The following is a 17,494-nucleotide window of genomic DNA, read 5'->3' as shown; positions in this document are numbered from 1 at the left end:
GTATGGTCGTGCTTCAGGGCAGTTCATTAATAAATCCAAATCTCAAGTATTTATTAGCAAGCATCTACACCATCGGCGTCATTCTATTGCTTCAACTCTGGGAATTTCTCTTGGATCAGACTCTTTCACCTATTTGGGTGTTCCTATCTTTCGGGGTAAGCCTAGAGCCTTGTACTTTCAGCTGATTGTTGACAAAATTCGATTGCGGTTTTCTAGCTGGATGGGCTCTCTTTTATCAATGGCAGGAAGACTTCAGCTGATCAAGACTGTAATTTATAGTATGTTTGTTTATAGCTTCCAGGTGTATGAGTTGCCGGTTTCTTTGCTGCGTCGGATAGAGGTTTGGTGTCGGAATTTCTTATGGTCAGGTTCAATTGACAAACATGGAGTTCCTTTAGTTTCATGGAAATCTTGTTGTGCTTCAGTAGATGAAGGAGGGTTGGGGCTCAAGCAACTAGTTCTGCTTAATCGCTCTCTACTTCTAAAAAGGTGTTGGGAAATTTACTCTTCTTCTGCCGTGAGTTGTTTGTTCATTCGGAATAGATTTTGGCGTGGCGGTTTGATGAGACGTTCTTATGTTCCTTCATCCATATGGCCTGGGGTGAAGAAATTTTGGCCAGTGGTTATGGAGAATGCGCAATGGTTGATTGGTCAGGGTACAAGTATCTCTTTTTGGAGGGATAATTTTATGGGAAGGCCTATTATTGACTTCTTTGGACCTCATGCTATTGTGGACAATCTTCATGATTATGTGGCTGATTATATTAGTAATGGCTCTTGGGTCATTCCTGATCTCCTTCATTTGCATTACCCTGCGTTGTGTGAATTGATTGAACAAGTCCCTTTAGCTATGGATCCTTCGATGGTGGATAAGGTAATTTGGTCTTCTGCTGCATCAGGGGAGCTCACGGCAAAGAATGCTTTTCAGTTTCTACGCCAACCTCTTCCAACTATGTTTTGGGGTAAGTGTATATGGTCTAAATTTATTACTCCTAGAATGTCTTTACTTGCCTGGAAGGTGCTACGGGGTAGGATACTATCAGATGACTTTTTACAAAGAAGAGGAGTGGCTTTGGCATCAAGGTGTGGTCTATGCTGTAGGAACTCTGAATCATTAGCTCATATTTTTCTAGAATGTTCTTATTCCAACCAGATTTGGTGTTGCATGTTTTCAAACTTTGAGTTAGGTACTGTACCTAGTTCATTAATTGACGTGTGGCAAGTGGGTTTGGTTAATCGTAGTCCCCAGTTGAAGGAGTTGTGGTGGGCATGTTTTACCACTGTTCTATTGTTTTTATGGCAAGCAAGGAATAAAATAAGGCATGAGGGTCAAGGTTTCCATGTGACAACAATTTGCCGTTTAATTATTGGGCATGTTCAAGTTGCAAGTCGCATTGCTTCCGGCTATATGAACAACTCTCTTCTTGACCTTCAAGTGCTTAAGCGTTTCGGAGTTCAATGCAAGCCGCGCCGTACTCCGTCAGTTATTGAGGTTAATTGGTTCCGCCTCTTTTTGGGTGGGTTAAAATTAATACTGATGGTGCTTGGAAGCAAGATTCAGGCCGCTGTGGTTATGGAGCTGTTTTTCGTGACTATAGAGGAGAATTCCTTGGTGCCTTTGCTTCTAATCTTAACATTCCTAGCTCAATAGCAGCAGATGTAATGGCTGTCATTAAGGCCATTGAACTAGCTTGGGTAAGGGACTGGAAACATATTTGGCTAGAGGTTGATTCTTCCCTAGTTCTAAATTTTCTGCAGTCCCCTGACTTAGTGTCTTGGCAGCTTCGCGTTGAGTGGGGCAATTGCTTGTATCGTATTTCTCAAATGCAATTTCGATCTTCGCATATCTTTCGGGAAGGGAATCAAGTTGCAGATGCCTTGGCGAATTATGGTGCAGCCTCTAGTGATTTGATTTGGTGGGACCTAGCTCCTCCTTTCATTGACAGACAGTTTCAGAGAGACTGTTCAGGAATGCCGAATTTTCGTTTTCGTTAGTCTGTCTTTTCTTTAGCTTATTACTGCTTTTATATGGGAGGTTTTGGTTTTGGTCCCCCTCCCCATGTATTTTTTTTTCTCCTTCTTTTTGTTTTTTTTTCTTCAATAAAATCTCAAAGGTTAAGGTGGCTCTTTGCCTCTCTTAACCTTTGACTTCAGCCAAAAAACAAAAAAATAGACATTGTCTAAGATAAGAAAATTTCCATATCCTACTTCTAGCCTAACAGACCCAATTGCCTTACTGCTACCCTTGATCCATTGCCAACACACACGTTTTGTTCCTCACTTCTGGGATTTCTCTTCCTTATGTATCCCTGCAGTGAATTAGTTATGTGAATAGGAGACCCTGAATCAATCCACCAGTTGCTAGAACTACTTTGAACTAAATTTATTTCAATGGAAAAACTAGGAATTAAGTCAAGATTACCTTTTTTAGTTAACCAAGCTTTGAAACCAGTACAATCTCTCTTAAGGTGGCCAGATTTTCTGCAGAAGTAACACTTTGTCTGATAGGGTTTCTGAATTTTAGAATCAGGGGCTGGAGCTAGGGCGGTTTTAGGGCTGAACTTCTTTCCCTTCTGATTATTCCCCTTCTGGTTTTTCCATTTTGGTTTGCCTACCAGATTCACACTTTTCTCATTTTTCTCCTTCTTAATTCTTTCATTGACTTGCACACATATCGAAATCAGCTCATTTATGTCCCATTTATCCTTTTGAGCTAGGTAAGTGGTGTTGAGATGTTCAAAGCTCGCTGGCAGTGAGTTTAGGGTGTGATGAATAAGCATCTCATCAGAAATAGGGTTCTTCAAGGTTTTCAGCTTAGCGGCATAATCAACAAGTTTCAAGATGTGTTCTCTAATGGTTCCTGATCCTGTGTATTTGGTGTTCAACAATTTGTTCAGTAGGTTTGCAATCTGAGCCTTATCACTCTCCTTGAATCTTTCACCAATTGATTCTAGAAATTCTGTAGCTAACTCCTTTTCTTCAATACTCCCACTAACAGAATCAGACATGGTTCTTTTCATTACATTCTTGCATACTCGATTTAGCCTATGCCACTCATCAAAATATTTCTGATGTTCACTAGTGCTAGCTATAGTCAGGGCTTCTGGAGGTGTCTTATAGATAGGCAAATCTAAGTGGTTGACACTTAGGTAGATTTCTATGTCTGCTTTCCATCTCTTAAAGTTTGAACCAGTAAGAGGTTCAATGTTCATGAAGTTCAAAGGTACAGAACCTATAGGAAGCACTAAATTTTGTAAGTTTTATGCATAAAATTTTTATTAAAGACTTAAAGAAAAGAAAAAATTATTTTCTGCTCAATAGCTATATTCATACAAAACTTAGTAATCAAACAATCACAGAAGATATCAAGAATTCAAAACATAAGGCTGAGCAAAAATAAAACAATATAATGCAATAAGAAACCAGAAAATTGCATTAAGCCCCAAAACAATATATACTGAATTCATGCCAAAACATCACTTGTGAGCAGAAGTTAAGGCATCACTTAATCACATGGCCAAAACAAAAATCACATTGGCATTTAAAAACCAGTCAACACCTGTATGGCAGAAGAAAAGGTCTTTATATCTGAATATGTATCATTTGAATTGCAATGTGCTATTCCTGTATCTTAAGACTATGTAAAGTAAAATTAAGGACCTTCTGTGGAAGCTACAGTCATAGTTCTAGAATACAGAATACAAGGTTTGTCTGTTAAAAAAAAAACTGATGGCTTATCAAGAACACTGAGGAAAAAGTGCTATGGCTCCCTCTCCCTCAATGCACCGAATAAGTCACAGACAATATTACTAGTTAATATATATATAATTCAACTAGCTTTATTCATTTTAAACAACAAGATTCATAGGGAGAAGGTCTGTAGCTTGTTGTTTGATAGTCAAAGTAACAATAGGCCAACAATTTTGCAACGAGATATTTATTCACACATGTAGACAACATCCATCACAATTATAAAACAAGTTTCATAATATACTAAAGGATGAAAGCTATCTAATAGTGCAATTCCGATACAAAATTATCAACAATCTGTTCATGAAGAAGTTTTAAAAATTTACCCGAGCAAAACTTCAATCCTGACTGCATAGAAACACAAGGCGGAAGCAATCCTTCTATGCAGTCCCTTTAGCGAGCCTTTCTGACCACAAAACAAGAAGCAAAATTGCTTCTTACACCTAGAATCGAACAACCCCAAATTGGGATTACGATGAACTGAAGACGCATACTCGGCGAGGAACAGAAAATACCCGTTATGAGACAACGGTCAATTAACGTCCTGATATTGTGAATATATCTAATAGGCCGAGTATGGGTCTTAAGTTGTGTTGGATCAAAAACTGGAGGCAGGCCTTCGGCCTACTTGCTCGATGTAATTTGTAGCTCCTTCAATCAATTTTTTTTTTTCCCTTCATAACACGTTTTAATTTTACTAAACTTCTAGCATGCATGATTTCCGAAGTGGTTTATACAATTTGTGAACCTGGCTTTGATACCACATGTAATCTTAAACTTAAGGATTACTCAACTAAAGACAATCACATATATATATATATATATATATATATATATATAAACACATTTACTGAAGGCATACCAGAATAATTAGAAAAACAAAATACATACTTAAAGTTGTAAATGAGTTGAATGCCATGACGAACAAGTCCGGTCTTCTGCAACTGCTCTAGTTTCAAGTTCTCTGTTTATGGGGCTGAGATCTAAAGACTTGCGTGTAGAGAGTGCAGGGACCTGAACCTATATATAGAGGATATATAAGATCAGAAACTTCCCATAACAGTTTTCCTAAATCAATTAGGTCCTCTATATATAAATCATGTACCAATATACATTACTTGATTACAAGCACATTAAGTTTCCCAATACAATATGGATTTCAGATACAAATTCCTTATTGTTCCAAGGATAGAATTATGATAGGAGCATTTTAATGCGACGTTTTAATTGTTATTTCCTCATATTTACTTAGTTATTTCCTTTAATGAATCTTTCTTGTTTAGGAAAGTTACTATTTTTAGAAAGTTTCCATTTTTAGTACTAGTTTCTATTTTCAGGTCCTTGGAGCAAACAAGCTGGAATAAGCTCAAAAAGGGAAAGAAAAACTGGAGAACGTTGGAGGGAGCTCCAGGACTGCATAAATGAGCTGAAACGAAGAAATGAAGTTTTCCTGGTCCAACCAGGAAAACCTGTTTCAACCAGGAAACCCTGTTCAGAAAAGGAAACTTTGTCAAAGCAAGACTCCTGAGCAAACAAGGAAGCATGAGCAGAAAAATAAAGGAAATTGATGTTGGAGGAAGATTCCTGGAGGCACTAGGAGACATCATGGCTTGAAGATGACATGGAGGCCCAAGAATCTTCTAGATTAATGTGGATTTTCGGCAAATGAAGAAAGCCCATTGGATTTTGGGTTTGTGACGCATGAGAGATATTTTTGGAGGATTTATATGTGTTTGCCGTGAAATACAAAGAGGAAAAGAAGGAAGTAACGTGAAAAATCAAGGAGATTGGCGCCACACAAGGAATGATATGCCTTGGAGGAAATCAAGGGAGAACTTTAAGGAAAGGAGGAGTGTGTGCAACAAATAAAAGATATTCTTGGAGAATTAAAACTGATTTTGCAGTGGAAATAAGGAAGTTAACGTGAAATTCTCAAGAGGAAATCAAGGGTGACGTTGGAGATAAGGTTTGGAGAGTTTTAAGGAAGGGTGAATGCTCAAAACAAGTCTAGGTTCATCCCTACATTCCCTAAAGGAATTTTGGCCGAAAATAAGGAAATAAATCAGATTTAATTCATAGATATTTCGGCAAATATATATTAAGGGATTATAAACTTATTTTGGAGAGTTTTGATTGGATGGATGACACACCAAAGGTGACATGGCACTCTATGATTGGTCGAAGCTATGTGGAATTTTCTGAATGCTTGGAGAGCCTTGGTTGTCCCCTATATGTACTCCCCTATTCTTGACGTTAAGAGTTCCACACGTTCCACACTCCATAATTTTCATAATACTCTCTCCCATAACGTCCTCCTCTCTCCATTCTCTAGTCATCTTTGGCGTTTCAAGCAAGGCAAGGAAGAAGGAAGAAGAAGCAGTGAGAAATCCTCCACCATCCACCTTGGAGCCGTGAAGCTTGGAGATTTGCTTTCAAAGTTCAAGTTCAACGTTCAAGTCCTTCATTCTCATCTCCATTCACGGTGTAATTCAACCTTGGCCCTTGTAATCTTTTGATTTTCCTTGCTTGAATTCGTTGATTATGTTCTAGTTAACCTTAACGTTTATTCTTCCAGATTTTTATGATTGAATAAATTTCAGATTCTTATTATTGTGATTCTTAAGTTGCTTATGTGAGAATGTTTAATTAAATGTGTTTGATCGAAATATTTTATGTATTTTTCTTATGTGGTTCGAAACACATATGATTGATATATAATTGTTGCTAGATTTAAGAATATGATTCAACTTATTGTTTTGTGAACTTAAAATCAAAAGTAGTGAAGGTTTTGGACAAAAACCGAATTTAATTAAAAAGGATTGCAATTAGGTTGACTTTTTCATACTAAGTTGCACACTTGAGTTGATAGCCTTTCTATGTGTTTCATGCGTTAAACGTGTTATGATTGTCTAGCTTTCTAGAGCTTGAATGCATGTTTGATAGGATTAGTCTTTGTGCTTTCACTTAGGTTAATTAGCATTGAAAAGTAAAATATGGGAAATTATTTGCTTTGAATATTTCACATGATCAACTTCTTTCTCATGACTTAAGATGAACAATATTAGGGTTGAGTCGAATTTGATTATGAATTTGGTTTTGATTTTTGTTTCATATGTTCCATTCTTGTATTTGTGTTTATACATTTTCTTTATTTTGTTTCTTTTAATTTTCGAAAACCAAAATCCAAAAACCCCCCTTAATTTGTAAATATGTTCATACTTTGTTTTAATTTTGTAAATAATTTACTTTGTACTTATTTTAATTCTTTATTTGTCCTACAATGACAGGTGTACCCTCAATCCCCGGAATAGAACGATCCCTACTTGCTTATACTACTAATGATATTTATAGGGTTAAATTATATGCTTGTTTTGAGCGTATCAAATCATCTATGCAATCCCGGTTATTTCATTCAACAGTAATCATATACAATTGTTAAAGTCATAATGTGATTAATGTAAGTCCAACTCTTACATATGTGACAAAAGAAGAGAGGGCAAAATAAATTTTTTTTTAAAAAAAACTTAATTAAAAAACAAAAGACATTTTCTCATAAATTAATATTCACCAATAATTTGATCAACACGTTTTACCTACAAAGGTCGTTGCCTCAATCCAACTACATTCCACCCCTGCAAATCTGCAATAATATTACGTGACGGATAAATAAATGCAGTTGTGGGGTTAACTGCACTGTTTTCTTATCCCTTTGTCAACTTTATGGATTTGTCTGAGTGCCCCACTAGATTTCTTCTTCTTCTTTTTTGTGATTTGAAGATTTCTTCTTATTATGCTTTTTTGTTTTTAATTAATTTCCCATGTTACACGTGATAATTAATTTTGGTCAGTGATTAATATATTGGCTGCTTCGCTCAGGGCACCATTTCTCTCTTTACTTTAAATGTTAGAACACTTGGTTCTAACAGAGATCGAAAACTTAAAATGGAAGCAGTTACAGAATTGGATGAAGCAGCTCTAAGAGGCCAAGCAGACGTATGGAAGTACATGCTCGGCTTTGCAGATTCCATGGCTTTGAAATGCGCTGTGGAGCTCCGGATACCAGATATTATACACACTCATGGTCATGCATTGACCTTGTCTGAAATAACCTCGTCCTTCGACTCTGCATCACCCTCTCCAGACATCACATGCCTCTCTCGCATCATGCGGTTGCTGGTTCGCATGAACATTTTCACCGCACATCATGACTGTGGAGATTCTGGAGAAACCCTCTACGGCTTGACTCACTCGTCTAGATGGCTCTTACATGATTCGGAGCTCACTCTAACTCCGATGGTTCTCATGGAGACAAATCCTACTTTAATGGCGCCATGGCACTGTTTCAGCCAATGCGTCAAGCAAGGCGCCCCATGCGCCTTTGAGAAAGCGCATGGCCGCGACATTTGGCAATTCTTCGCCGAAAAACCCGAGTTCAACCGATTGTTCAACGATGGCATGTCGTGCACCGCTAAGATTACAATGAAAACGATGCTCACAGGATATAAGGGTGGGTTTGAAGATGTGGCAACACTGGTGGATGTTGGCGGTGGGACTGGAAGCGCAGTGGCGGAGATTGTGAAGTTGTATCCCAGCATTAGGGGCATCAACTTTGATCTACCACATGTAGTTGCAACAGCGCCGGTGTACCATGGAGTGTCACATGTTGGAGGTGACATGTTTGATGAGGGAAATATTCCAAACACTGATGCAATTTTCATGAAGGTAATTCAAAAGCCAAAGGATGAAAATGGTTCTTGTAGTTTACATTGCAATAGAACTCACTACATGGAACCAGTATCTGTTTATTACATTAACATCATGTTACTCTTGAATTAAAATTGCAGTGGATTATGCACGACTGGAGCGACAGCGATTGCGTCAAGATATTGAAAAACTGTCGAAAGGCGATACCGGAAAGAAGTGGCAAGGTGATTATTGTGGACGTTGTTCTAGAGCCAAATGGTGATGGCATGTTCGACGACACAGGCTTGGTGTTTGATTTGCTAATGATTGCACACGCCTCAGGTGGAAAGGAGAGGACTGAGAGTGAATGGAAGAAGATGTTGGAACAAGCAGGCTTCCCTCGTTACAAAATCATCAAAATTCCAGCTTTATTGTCCATTATTGAGGCCTTCCCTGTGTGAAAAATTAAATCTGATAATAGCGAGCAGTGTTAATAAGATGTGTGGCTATGTTAGTGTTTGATGACTTGATCAACATAAATTATTCAGTAGTAAATTGGTCGCTAGTTGTGGGGCACTTTTTCTTCTAATTAGCTTCATAAAAAATACCCAAATCGGATAGATGCCTAGGCCGGCCGGAAAGATGCGCACAAAACTGTACTCATCAGTTTAGGGTTTTTCAGCATCGATGTAATCAGGTATCAGGTAACCAAAAAATAGTACAAAATTCATTGTGTAGCTAGATTCATTTAAGCACTCTGCCCTATGTAAACATCATTCAAATCTAAAATCTTTATAGTTAACTGGAATCCAACAAATAATTAAGAAACACAATTATTGTTTAGTTAGTACTAGTTGCTAAGCTCGCACGTTGATGCGGGTTGTTTTTTGCCTGAATCTTATCAAGAGTGGTTCTAGTTAGACCTCCAAATTTGATATTTGGACCTCCATTTTTTTTTAATTGTCATTAGACTTGTCACCTTCTATGAAAAGACAAATAAGAATAAAGAGAAAAAAAAACAAATATATATATATATAATACACTTCTTACCTCCCCCATTATATATATATATATATATATAATACACTTCTTACCTCCCCCATTAATTTTTTTTTTTGGACGACCACATTAATATAACATTCAATTAAACTTTGTTTTTCCTTCAGAATTTCTTTATATTACCTATATAATTTTTAATTTACCTAAAAAAATATAGTAAAAATAATTAATCTCTATACATGGCCCCATCGTTTAATACAAAAGTAAATTTAAAACAATTTGATTTTGAATTTTCTCATACTAAATTCGTTGAATATTTTGGTGTTGTTATTACTAAGATTTAAGGTCAACTCCTTTTAATTATATTTAATCGATATATATTATTTATTTGAGAATCAAAGTCTTTTCTAGAACGCTCTGCTAGGGTTTTCTCCCTAGCAGCGTTTTGGTAGCGCCGTCAAAGGCACGCAGCGGTGCCTGGACACCGAGACCAACTCGAGCAAGAGCGTGGGCGGCGAGGAAACCAAGGCTGATCGGTGTTGTGTGAGGAGGCTGGTGGAATCGGATCTGGCCTGAAGGGTAGCGAATCCATTGGTGGGTCGTTGTAGTGAGCGGTTCTTTGTTTCTGCTAGCACTGCGACCTCTGATGGCGGCGAAGCGTCTAACAGCGGCGACGTCTTTGATGGCGGCAACGTTTTTGATGACGGCTATTTGGTCGACGTTGGAGGTGATGATGGCGGTAACTCATGTTTGGGTGCCTAGCGTTTGGGTGTCCAGATCAGAAAACTTGGTGATATGGCTGGGCTGCCTCTGGGTCTATTGTGGAGTCCATTTAGGCTTGAGTTCTCCAACGATTTGGGACCCATGAGGTATTTTTGATATCTGCTTGGTCAATTGTGTTATCCGTATTATTTCGGGTGTACTGTGTTTATGTGCAGGTGGATTGCTCATCTCTATATTCTATAAGAAATCTCAGTATAATATTGATGTGAGTACCACAATTGCGTGCCTGGAAAACAGTGCTACTAGTGCTGGGACGAATATAGTTTTGATTGGTCTATCGATCTCTTGTATACCCGAATTGCAGATTCTGAAGGTTTCGTCTCCAAATCTCAAGGTCGTGGCAATGGTCTCATTGTTGGTAATTATCTTGAGGAGGCTGGGAATTTACCCTCAGTTGTTTGCTAGTTTCTCTATAAGTGATTCAGAACAGTATTTTATTGTACATGAACAACTTGTTGGTGTAGTACACCGTCTAGTTTGTTCTAGCTTAGCTCTAGCTTTAAGTCATTTGTGGCTTGTGTCTGCTCCCAAGATTTTTTGGGATGTCATTCTAAACTATTGTAATCGTTAAAGTTTCAATGAATTCACTTTTTTAAAAAAAAAAAGTCTTTTCTAGAACCATCCATATTGCAAAACAAAAAAAAACAAAAAAGTTAGAGTGCTTCTATTCATACCTCCACATTTAGCATGTAGACCTCCTCAAATTTTTGTAAATATCTATATCCCATTATGCCCCTCTGAAAAATTGAAAGAGAAAAATAAAAACTATTGAGCTGTTTTCCATATTGCAAAACAAAAAAAAACAAAAAAGTTAGAGTGCTTCTATTCATACCTCCACATTTAGCATGTAGACCTCCTCAAATTTTTGTAAATATCTATATCCCATTATGCCCCTCTGAAAAATTGAAAGAGAAAAATAAAAACTATTGAGCTGTCTTCTGTCTTATCTTCTTCTCTGATTCTCCTACTCCTTCTCTCTCTTTTTCTCATTCTCTCTCTCTTTGTTTCTTCTCTCACTGTTTGTGTCTTGTTGTGATTATGGAAAGCTTGTATTTAATTGTTTATGCCAATTATATTTCCAAGTTTTTTTTTTTGGCGGTTAATAGAGTTTTATTCAATCACAAATACAAACTTACAGACAAAGACCCAAACATGGGCCAAAGGTACATAAGCAAGGAAGTAAATAACAAAACCCAACAACAAACAAGCCCAATGAGAATCAGCCCACTAGCAAACCCAGCAGAAGGGGAGAGCGATCTTGTCGTCGTCGCCGACAAGCGATCCACCGCGTGACTCAGAAACGTCACGGGAGTTGCAGCCAAGGACTTAGAAGTCAACCAAATCTTTCCAGCACATGAATACCAAACCAGATCCCAACAAAACTCTACAATCCAAATCCCAAATCCATACAAAACATCAACAAAACCCATCAGCAGATCGCCAGGCAAGCAATTGCTAGGCATGAGGGTAACCAAAAGAAATAGAAAAAAGAAAGAGGAATAGAGATAAGCAGCAGCGGATTCGCCAACGTGCCTATGTAAGACATCCGATACAACGCTGTATTCAGAGAATCGAATCGGCGAACATTCATTTAAAACACTGATGGGTTTGAAGTATGTGCACCTGAAACGTGAAGAATCTAGGATTTGAAAAGCAGACGGAGAGGAAGAAGAATGGGGGGACATGAGAGGGATAAGAATCGAAGAGAATGAAGAAGGAAAAGGGGATAGATGGGGTGGGTAATCTGGGCTCTAAAGATGAATAAGATTTGGGTTATGGGGGAATTGGGGAAATGAAGGAAACCGAAAGCTGACGATAAGCAAAACTGCCACCGCCGGGGCAGAGAACTACCACAAAGGGTAGGGGAAAAACAAGGAAAATTGGAGACTCCCCCAACTCTAAAGCCGAAGGTCCAGATCAGAAGGATCTAGATCTGGCAAGAGAAGGGGGAGAAAAAGAAAACTTAGTCTGGTGGGTTTCTTAGAGAGAAGGGAGACTTTCTCACTCTAAAAACATCCAATTTACTCTAGCTACACATTATATTTCCAAGTTTGGAGGATGCTTCATTGCAGACTTGAATTATATGACAATTGCAGGATTGCAATTTGCAATTGCTAAAACCACATAGCGTGAGACGTATGGTATAAAACTTGATAAAGTACAAAAGGATCGAGCTTTACCCTTTCTAATCGCAACATATAAATATAGACCCCTGCAACAAAATTTACCCTTTCTATACAGGAAGAAAGGGAGAATTTCCCAAATCTAAAACAAAAACCCCATCCTTAAATCTCCAATCTCAACTAAAATTAATTGGAACAATAACTCTTCAACTAAAGAGAGTGAGAGAAACAAAAAGAGAAAGAGTGATGAGAAAGTCTGTAAGTGTAGGGAAGAAAAAGAGATGGAAAACGACAATCATGGTTGTGGTTTTTTTTTTTTAACTCTTTTTTTTTTTTTCTAGAGGAGCAAAATGGGATAAAACAAGTTACAAAAATTTGTGGAGGTCTATATACTAAGGGAAAATGATCATTTACCCAATTTTAGCTTAAAAATTGCCCACTTACCCAAACACTCTAAGAGATTACCCACTTACCCAAACACTCTAAGAGATTATTTCCCTAATACCGAATTAAGTTTTTTTTAATTCATTTTTATTTATTTTTGGGACAATTTTGCCCTCTCCTTCTTTGTCACTTAGAGAAAGAAATCATTGGAGACCTTGCTTGACTCCGGTGGCAGTCCGGAGACCCGACTCCGGCGACCGGTGACTTGAATCCGGAGACCGGTCACCGGATTCCGATGTCTGAATTTATTGCCCCCTAATAATACCCAGTAACCATATTATTGCCCCCTAGTAATCATATTATTGCCCTCCAATAATCATATTATTGCCCCCCAATACTCATATTATTGTCTCCCAATAATATTGCCCTCCAGTGAATTGTATAAACTCCCAAAACCAAAATGAATACACTACAGTCACAATTGATCAATTTATATGCATATTATTGCCCCCCAATACTCATATTACTGCTTCCCAATAATCATATTATTGCCCCGCAATAGACATGTATAACTATTCAATAAAACTTTTTTTTTTTTCATTCTTCTTTCTTCTTTCCTTATAAGCCTTTTGCCAAATTTACCAAAAAAAAAGAACTACGCCGTCCGAGCCCTGCTAGCGAAGCCCAGACCCTATTCCAGCGTGGAGCTTTGAGCTTCCGGGACCTCTGACAAAAAAAAAAAAAAAGGTCCTCTGGGCACCAGATCGGATCAACCGGGGACGATGACACAGGAGGCGTCAGAGAACAGCGACAGTGCTGTGAACGAGAAAGAAGAAGACCCAATCTGTTGGTGAACGAGAACGGCGACGGTGCTGTTAACGAGAAAGAAGAAGACCCGATCTTCTCCTTCAACTACGACGACGGCGTTGTGAACAAGAAAGAAGAAGACCCGATCCAGGAACTCACTCTCGTCCATCGCTGCCCTACACGACTTCATCTCCTCCATCGGACCCTCCGTCGCAGCCCCTCCCTAAGGCGCCCCATGGCCGTCTCGACTGCATTGACTCAAGCGCCGACCTATGTGGCCTTCTTCCTTATCGAGTCTGCCTTCTTCCTAGTACTTCGATCGGTTCAAAATGTTAACTAGATAAATGGGCCGCCGGAGCTGCCATGGCTGAGAGAGAGAGAGAGAGAGAGAGAGAGAGAGGACCGTGCATATCGGAATTGGAGGATGAGAGTGGGAGAAAACATAGCTTGGAGGGATGAGAGAGAGATAGATATGAGTGTAATTTATAAATTAAAATGAGGACAATACTGTCAAACACTGTTGGATTGGGTAAATGGGGTTAAAAAAAATTCTTAGTGGAGTAAGCGGGCAATTTTTAAGCTAAAATTGGATAAGTGGTCACGGCCCCATATACTAAATATGGAGGTATGAATAGAAGCACTCAAAAAGTTATGATTTGGATTAACAAAAAAATCTTTATAATTATCCACTTGTTCGGCCTCTCCAAGAATTATTTTATGGTTTCATCACTGAAAGTACACTAACGATGTAGACAGCTTCTCACAAAATTCTAAAAAAAAAAAACAACAAATTGTTGAAGATATAGATTTAATTGTTCAAAGGTATTTTGTAAAATTAAGGATGTGTACTTAGCCTTTTAAGTATGGGTGATTCTAGTTTGACCTCCAAATTTGATATTTGGACCTCCAATTTTTTCAATTATTAATAGATTTTGTCAAGTCATATGAAAAGACAAATAAAGACAAAGTTAGAAAAATGAAAAAAAATAATAATAATAATTTACCTTATTTTCCTAAATTTCCTTATATTGTCATATAGTTTTATAATTTACCTAAAACAATTAAGTAAAAATAATAATTTCCATTCGAAGAAGATCTCAATAAAGTGAAACCCTTCGAAGACAATCCAAACGGAGAGAGATCTCCTTGAAGAACGATTTCAGTAAGGAGAGATCTTCTCAAGGAGGAGTCTTCTCCAAATGGATCAGGATAAGGTGGAACCAGTCGGCAGAGTTAGTTAGCTCATCTGAATCCGTAGCAAGCAGAAAGCACTCCTCAGGTCGTCTTGAGAGTGGCATCATAAACCCACTAACATGTGACTTGCAGACCAAGCACACCACTATATGCACTAGTCGAAATATTCGCTCCACCTCGCCTATAAATACTTGGTGAACTTCATGTAAGCAACATATCCCATCTACACTGACTGCAGGTCAAATTATTAATGATTTAGGCATAGGAGTATCTGCAAACCGACTGCAGCTCAAATTATTAAGGACTAAATACTGTTTAGTCCTTGAGGTTTCGACCAAAAAACACTTCAGTCCTTGGCCTTCTAATTTCACACGTTTAGTCCTTGTACTTACTAATTTTGGACCAATCCTTTCCGTCACTCTCTGTCCAAAATCTCCATTAAATTGCTGACGTGGCAGTCATTCTGCTGTAAAATGTCTATTATACCCTTCACTTCCTTTTAAAAAAAAAAAAAAAAATTTCTCTGTTTATTTTTTCTTCCTCCTCTCTCTCCTCTTTCACCTACTCAATCTTCCTCACTTCCTCCTCCCTCCGAGACTCCTCAATGTCGTGCCTTTTTCTTCCTCCTCTCTCTTCTTGTTGTCCTCTACACCCAGATCAAAGGGATTTGATTTCATATACAACATATATGTTAGCTGTTTGGAGCTTGATTCGGACCTGAAATTGAGGCCGAGAGAGAAGATGATCCGATTTGGGGCCTTTTTTTTGTCAATCTGTTTATCTCTTCTTCTTCCTTCTTCCTTCTTCCTTCTTCCTTCTTCCTTCTTCCTTCTTCCTTCTTCCAGCTCCAGCCCCTATGCCGTCCTCTCCTCCACCCTCTACGACCTCCTCTGCGGCGTTTCCAACACCGCCCTCCCCATTCGCCACCTGCTTCAGCACCTCCCATAAACAAAGAAAATAGAGGCAAGCCATATACCCAAATCACTGAGTTTCAGAAAACAGAGAATCAAAGGCAAGCCATATACCCAAAATCAAAGGCAAGCCATATACCCAAAACATAAACACCATTACTCCAAACTCAAATCGAGACCCAATCCAAAAGAACCCGAATTGACCCAAAAAAAAAATAATCCAAAAGAACCCGAATTGAAACCCTAAATCCCCAAATCAACCACAAAAGAATCAAACTTTGGGAATCAGCAGCGATTTAGATCAAGAAATGGATTTTCGGGTGAAGATTCAGAGGACCCATTTGTATGATTCCAATTCCAAATTGGAATTACGGAGGTTGTGGTGTTTTGGGCTCCCGAATCCTTTTCGCCAGCGGCTTATAAGTTTGAGGAGGAGTGGTGAGGTTGTCGGAGCTCATGATCTTCCGAAGCTCGGCCTAGACCTTGAAGAAGACTTGACGCCAGCTGCCTCTGTTGTCGGAGCTAAGAATCTTGTCTCCTTCTCGTTCATCTCCAGATCTTGAGCAAAGATGGGCTTTCTGGAGAGGACCCAAGTTCAGCCCCAGTCCCACCATCTCTTAATGGTGGCTTACTCGCCCATGGCGGAGACTGACTTGGACCGCTGCAGGGCCCAGGTGGTGGTCGGGGAGGAGATGGGCTGGAACTTGAAGGAGAGGGACGAGAGCCTTCATCGGAGAGTCGAAGCCTGATCGAGGCTGGAGCCTTGGGAGATGGGTAGGTGCCCTGGTTTGCGGGTATTCTCTTCTGGAGGCTCTCAACAATGGAGCCCATAATGAAGATGGAGGTGGAGGAGAAGAGAGAGAATGAAGGAAGGAAAATGGGTAAGCAGAAGATAAAAAAGAGAGAAACGAAAATAAAAAAGAGCAAAATTAAAAATTAAAGAAAAAAGAAACAAATTAATAAATTAAGGAAAAAAAAAAAGTGAGGGTATAATAGACATTTTGCCACGGAATGACTGCCACGTCAGTAATTTAACGGAGCTTTTGGACGGAGAGTGACGGAAAGGACCTATTGGTCCAAAATTTATAAGTACAAGGACTAAACGTGTGAAATTAGAAGGCCAATGACTGAAGTGTTTTTCTGTCGAAACCTTAAGGACTAAACAGTATTTAGTCCAATTATTAATGACTTGGTGTTGAAACACAAAAAATTCGCACATCTAATTACAACGAGGCTCGTCCATATCAGGAAAATATGAGTGCTTTATTTAAATAAAATTAAAAGCCTCTCATGAAAACAAGGGTGGACAAAGTTGATAGGTTTTAAAACTCTAAGCAAAAGGAAAAAGCACAAGAGTCATTAAGCTGGTCTATTGGATTTTTACAAGACGTCAGACTTCTTGTTTTGTCAAAATCTAGATTACAAAGCAATTACAAAATACAAGAGATGTAGTCTTCACGGAATACAAGTTCCCCAAGTAGTTCACTCCAAGTTGAACTCTAAAACTCTATGTTTTATACAAACCAAACTCAAGATCGGTGCAATATAAAAGCACTACATGAAAAGAAAAAAGGGGGGACGAAGGACAATAGCATATAGCAGCATCAGGAGACCGGGAAGAAGCAGAGGGAGAGCAGCGGAGGAGAGGAAGAAAGCAAGAAAGAAGGGTGAGACTTTCACCAATCTGTACCTTTTCCTTTGCTGTTCTCAAAATGATGTAGGCTTCAAGCGATACTGTAGGGTATCAATATCATGCTCTGACATGGCGTGCCTTAGGGTGCTGATACTGTCATTGAGCTCTAGCACGGCGTGCCTTAGGGTGCCGAAACTACTATCAAAGCTCCGGTGGTGGTGCCTTAC

General features: G+C 38.7%; 1 protein-coding gene across 1 annotated transcript; it reads left to right on the top strand.

Annotated features, from left to right (window-relative positions):
- The first annotated feature begins 7,626 nt into the window (after nucleotides 1-7,626).
- Nucleotides 7,627-9,009, top strand: LOC112200742 (xanthohumol 4-O-methyltransferase). The gene is made up of 2 exons (XM_024341750.2): nucleotides 7,627-8,472; nucleotides 8,595-9,009. Exons 1-2 carry the CDS (start codon nucleotides 7,693-7,695, stop codon nucleotides 8,892-8,894), a joined length of 1,080 nt encoding a protein of 359 aa, XP_024197518.1. The 5' UTR covers nucleotides 7,627-7,692; the 3' UTR covers nucleotides 8,895-9,009.
- The last annotated feature ends 8,485 nt before the right edge of the window (nucleotides 9,010-17,494 follow it).

The sequence above is a fragment of the Rosa chinensis genome, chromosome 4, assembly GCF_002994745.2.
Source record: "Rosa chinensis cultivar Old Blush chromosome 4, RchiOBHm-V2, whole genome shotgun sequence".
NCBI classification, from domain to species: Eukaryota; Viridiplantae; Streptophyta; class Magnoliopsida; order Rosales; family Rosaceae; genus Rosa; species Rosa chinensis.
Note: the sequence above shows the minus strand (reverse complement) of the source record. Positions and strands in the feature narration are given on the sequence as shown.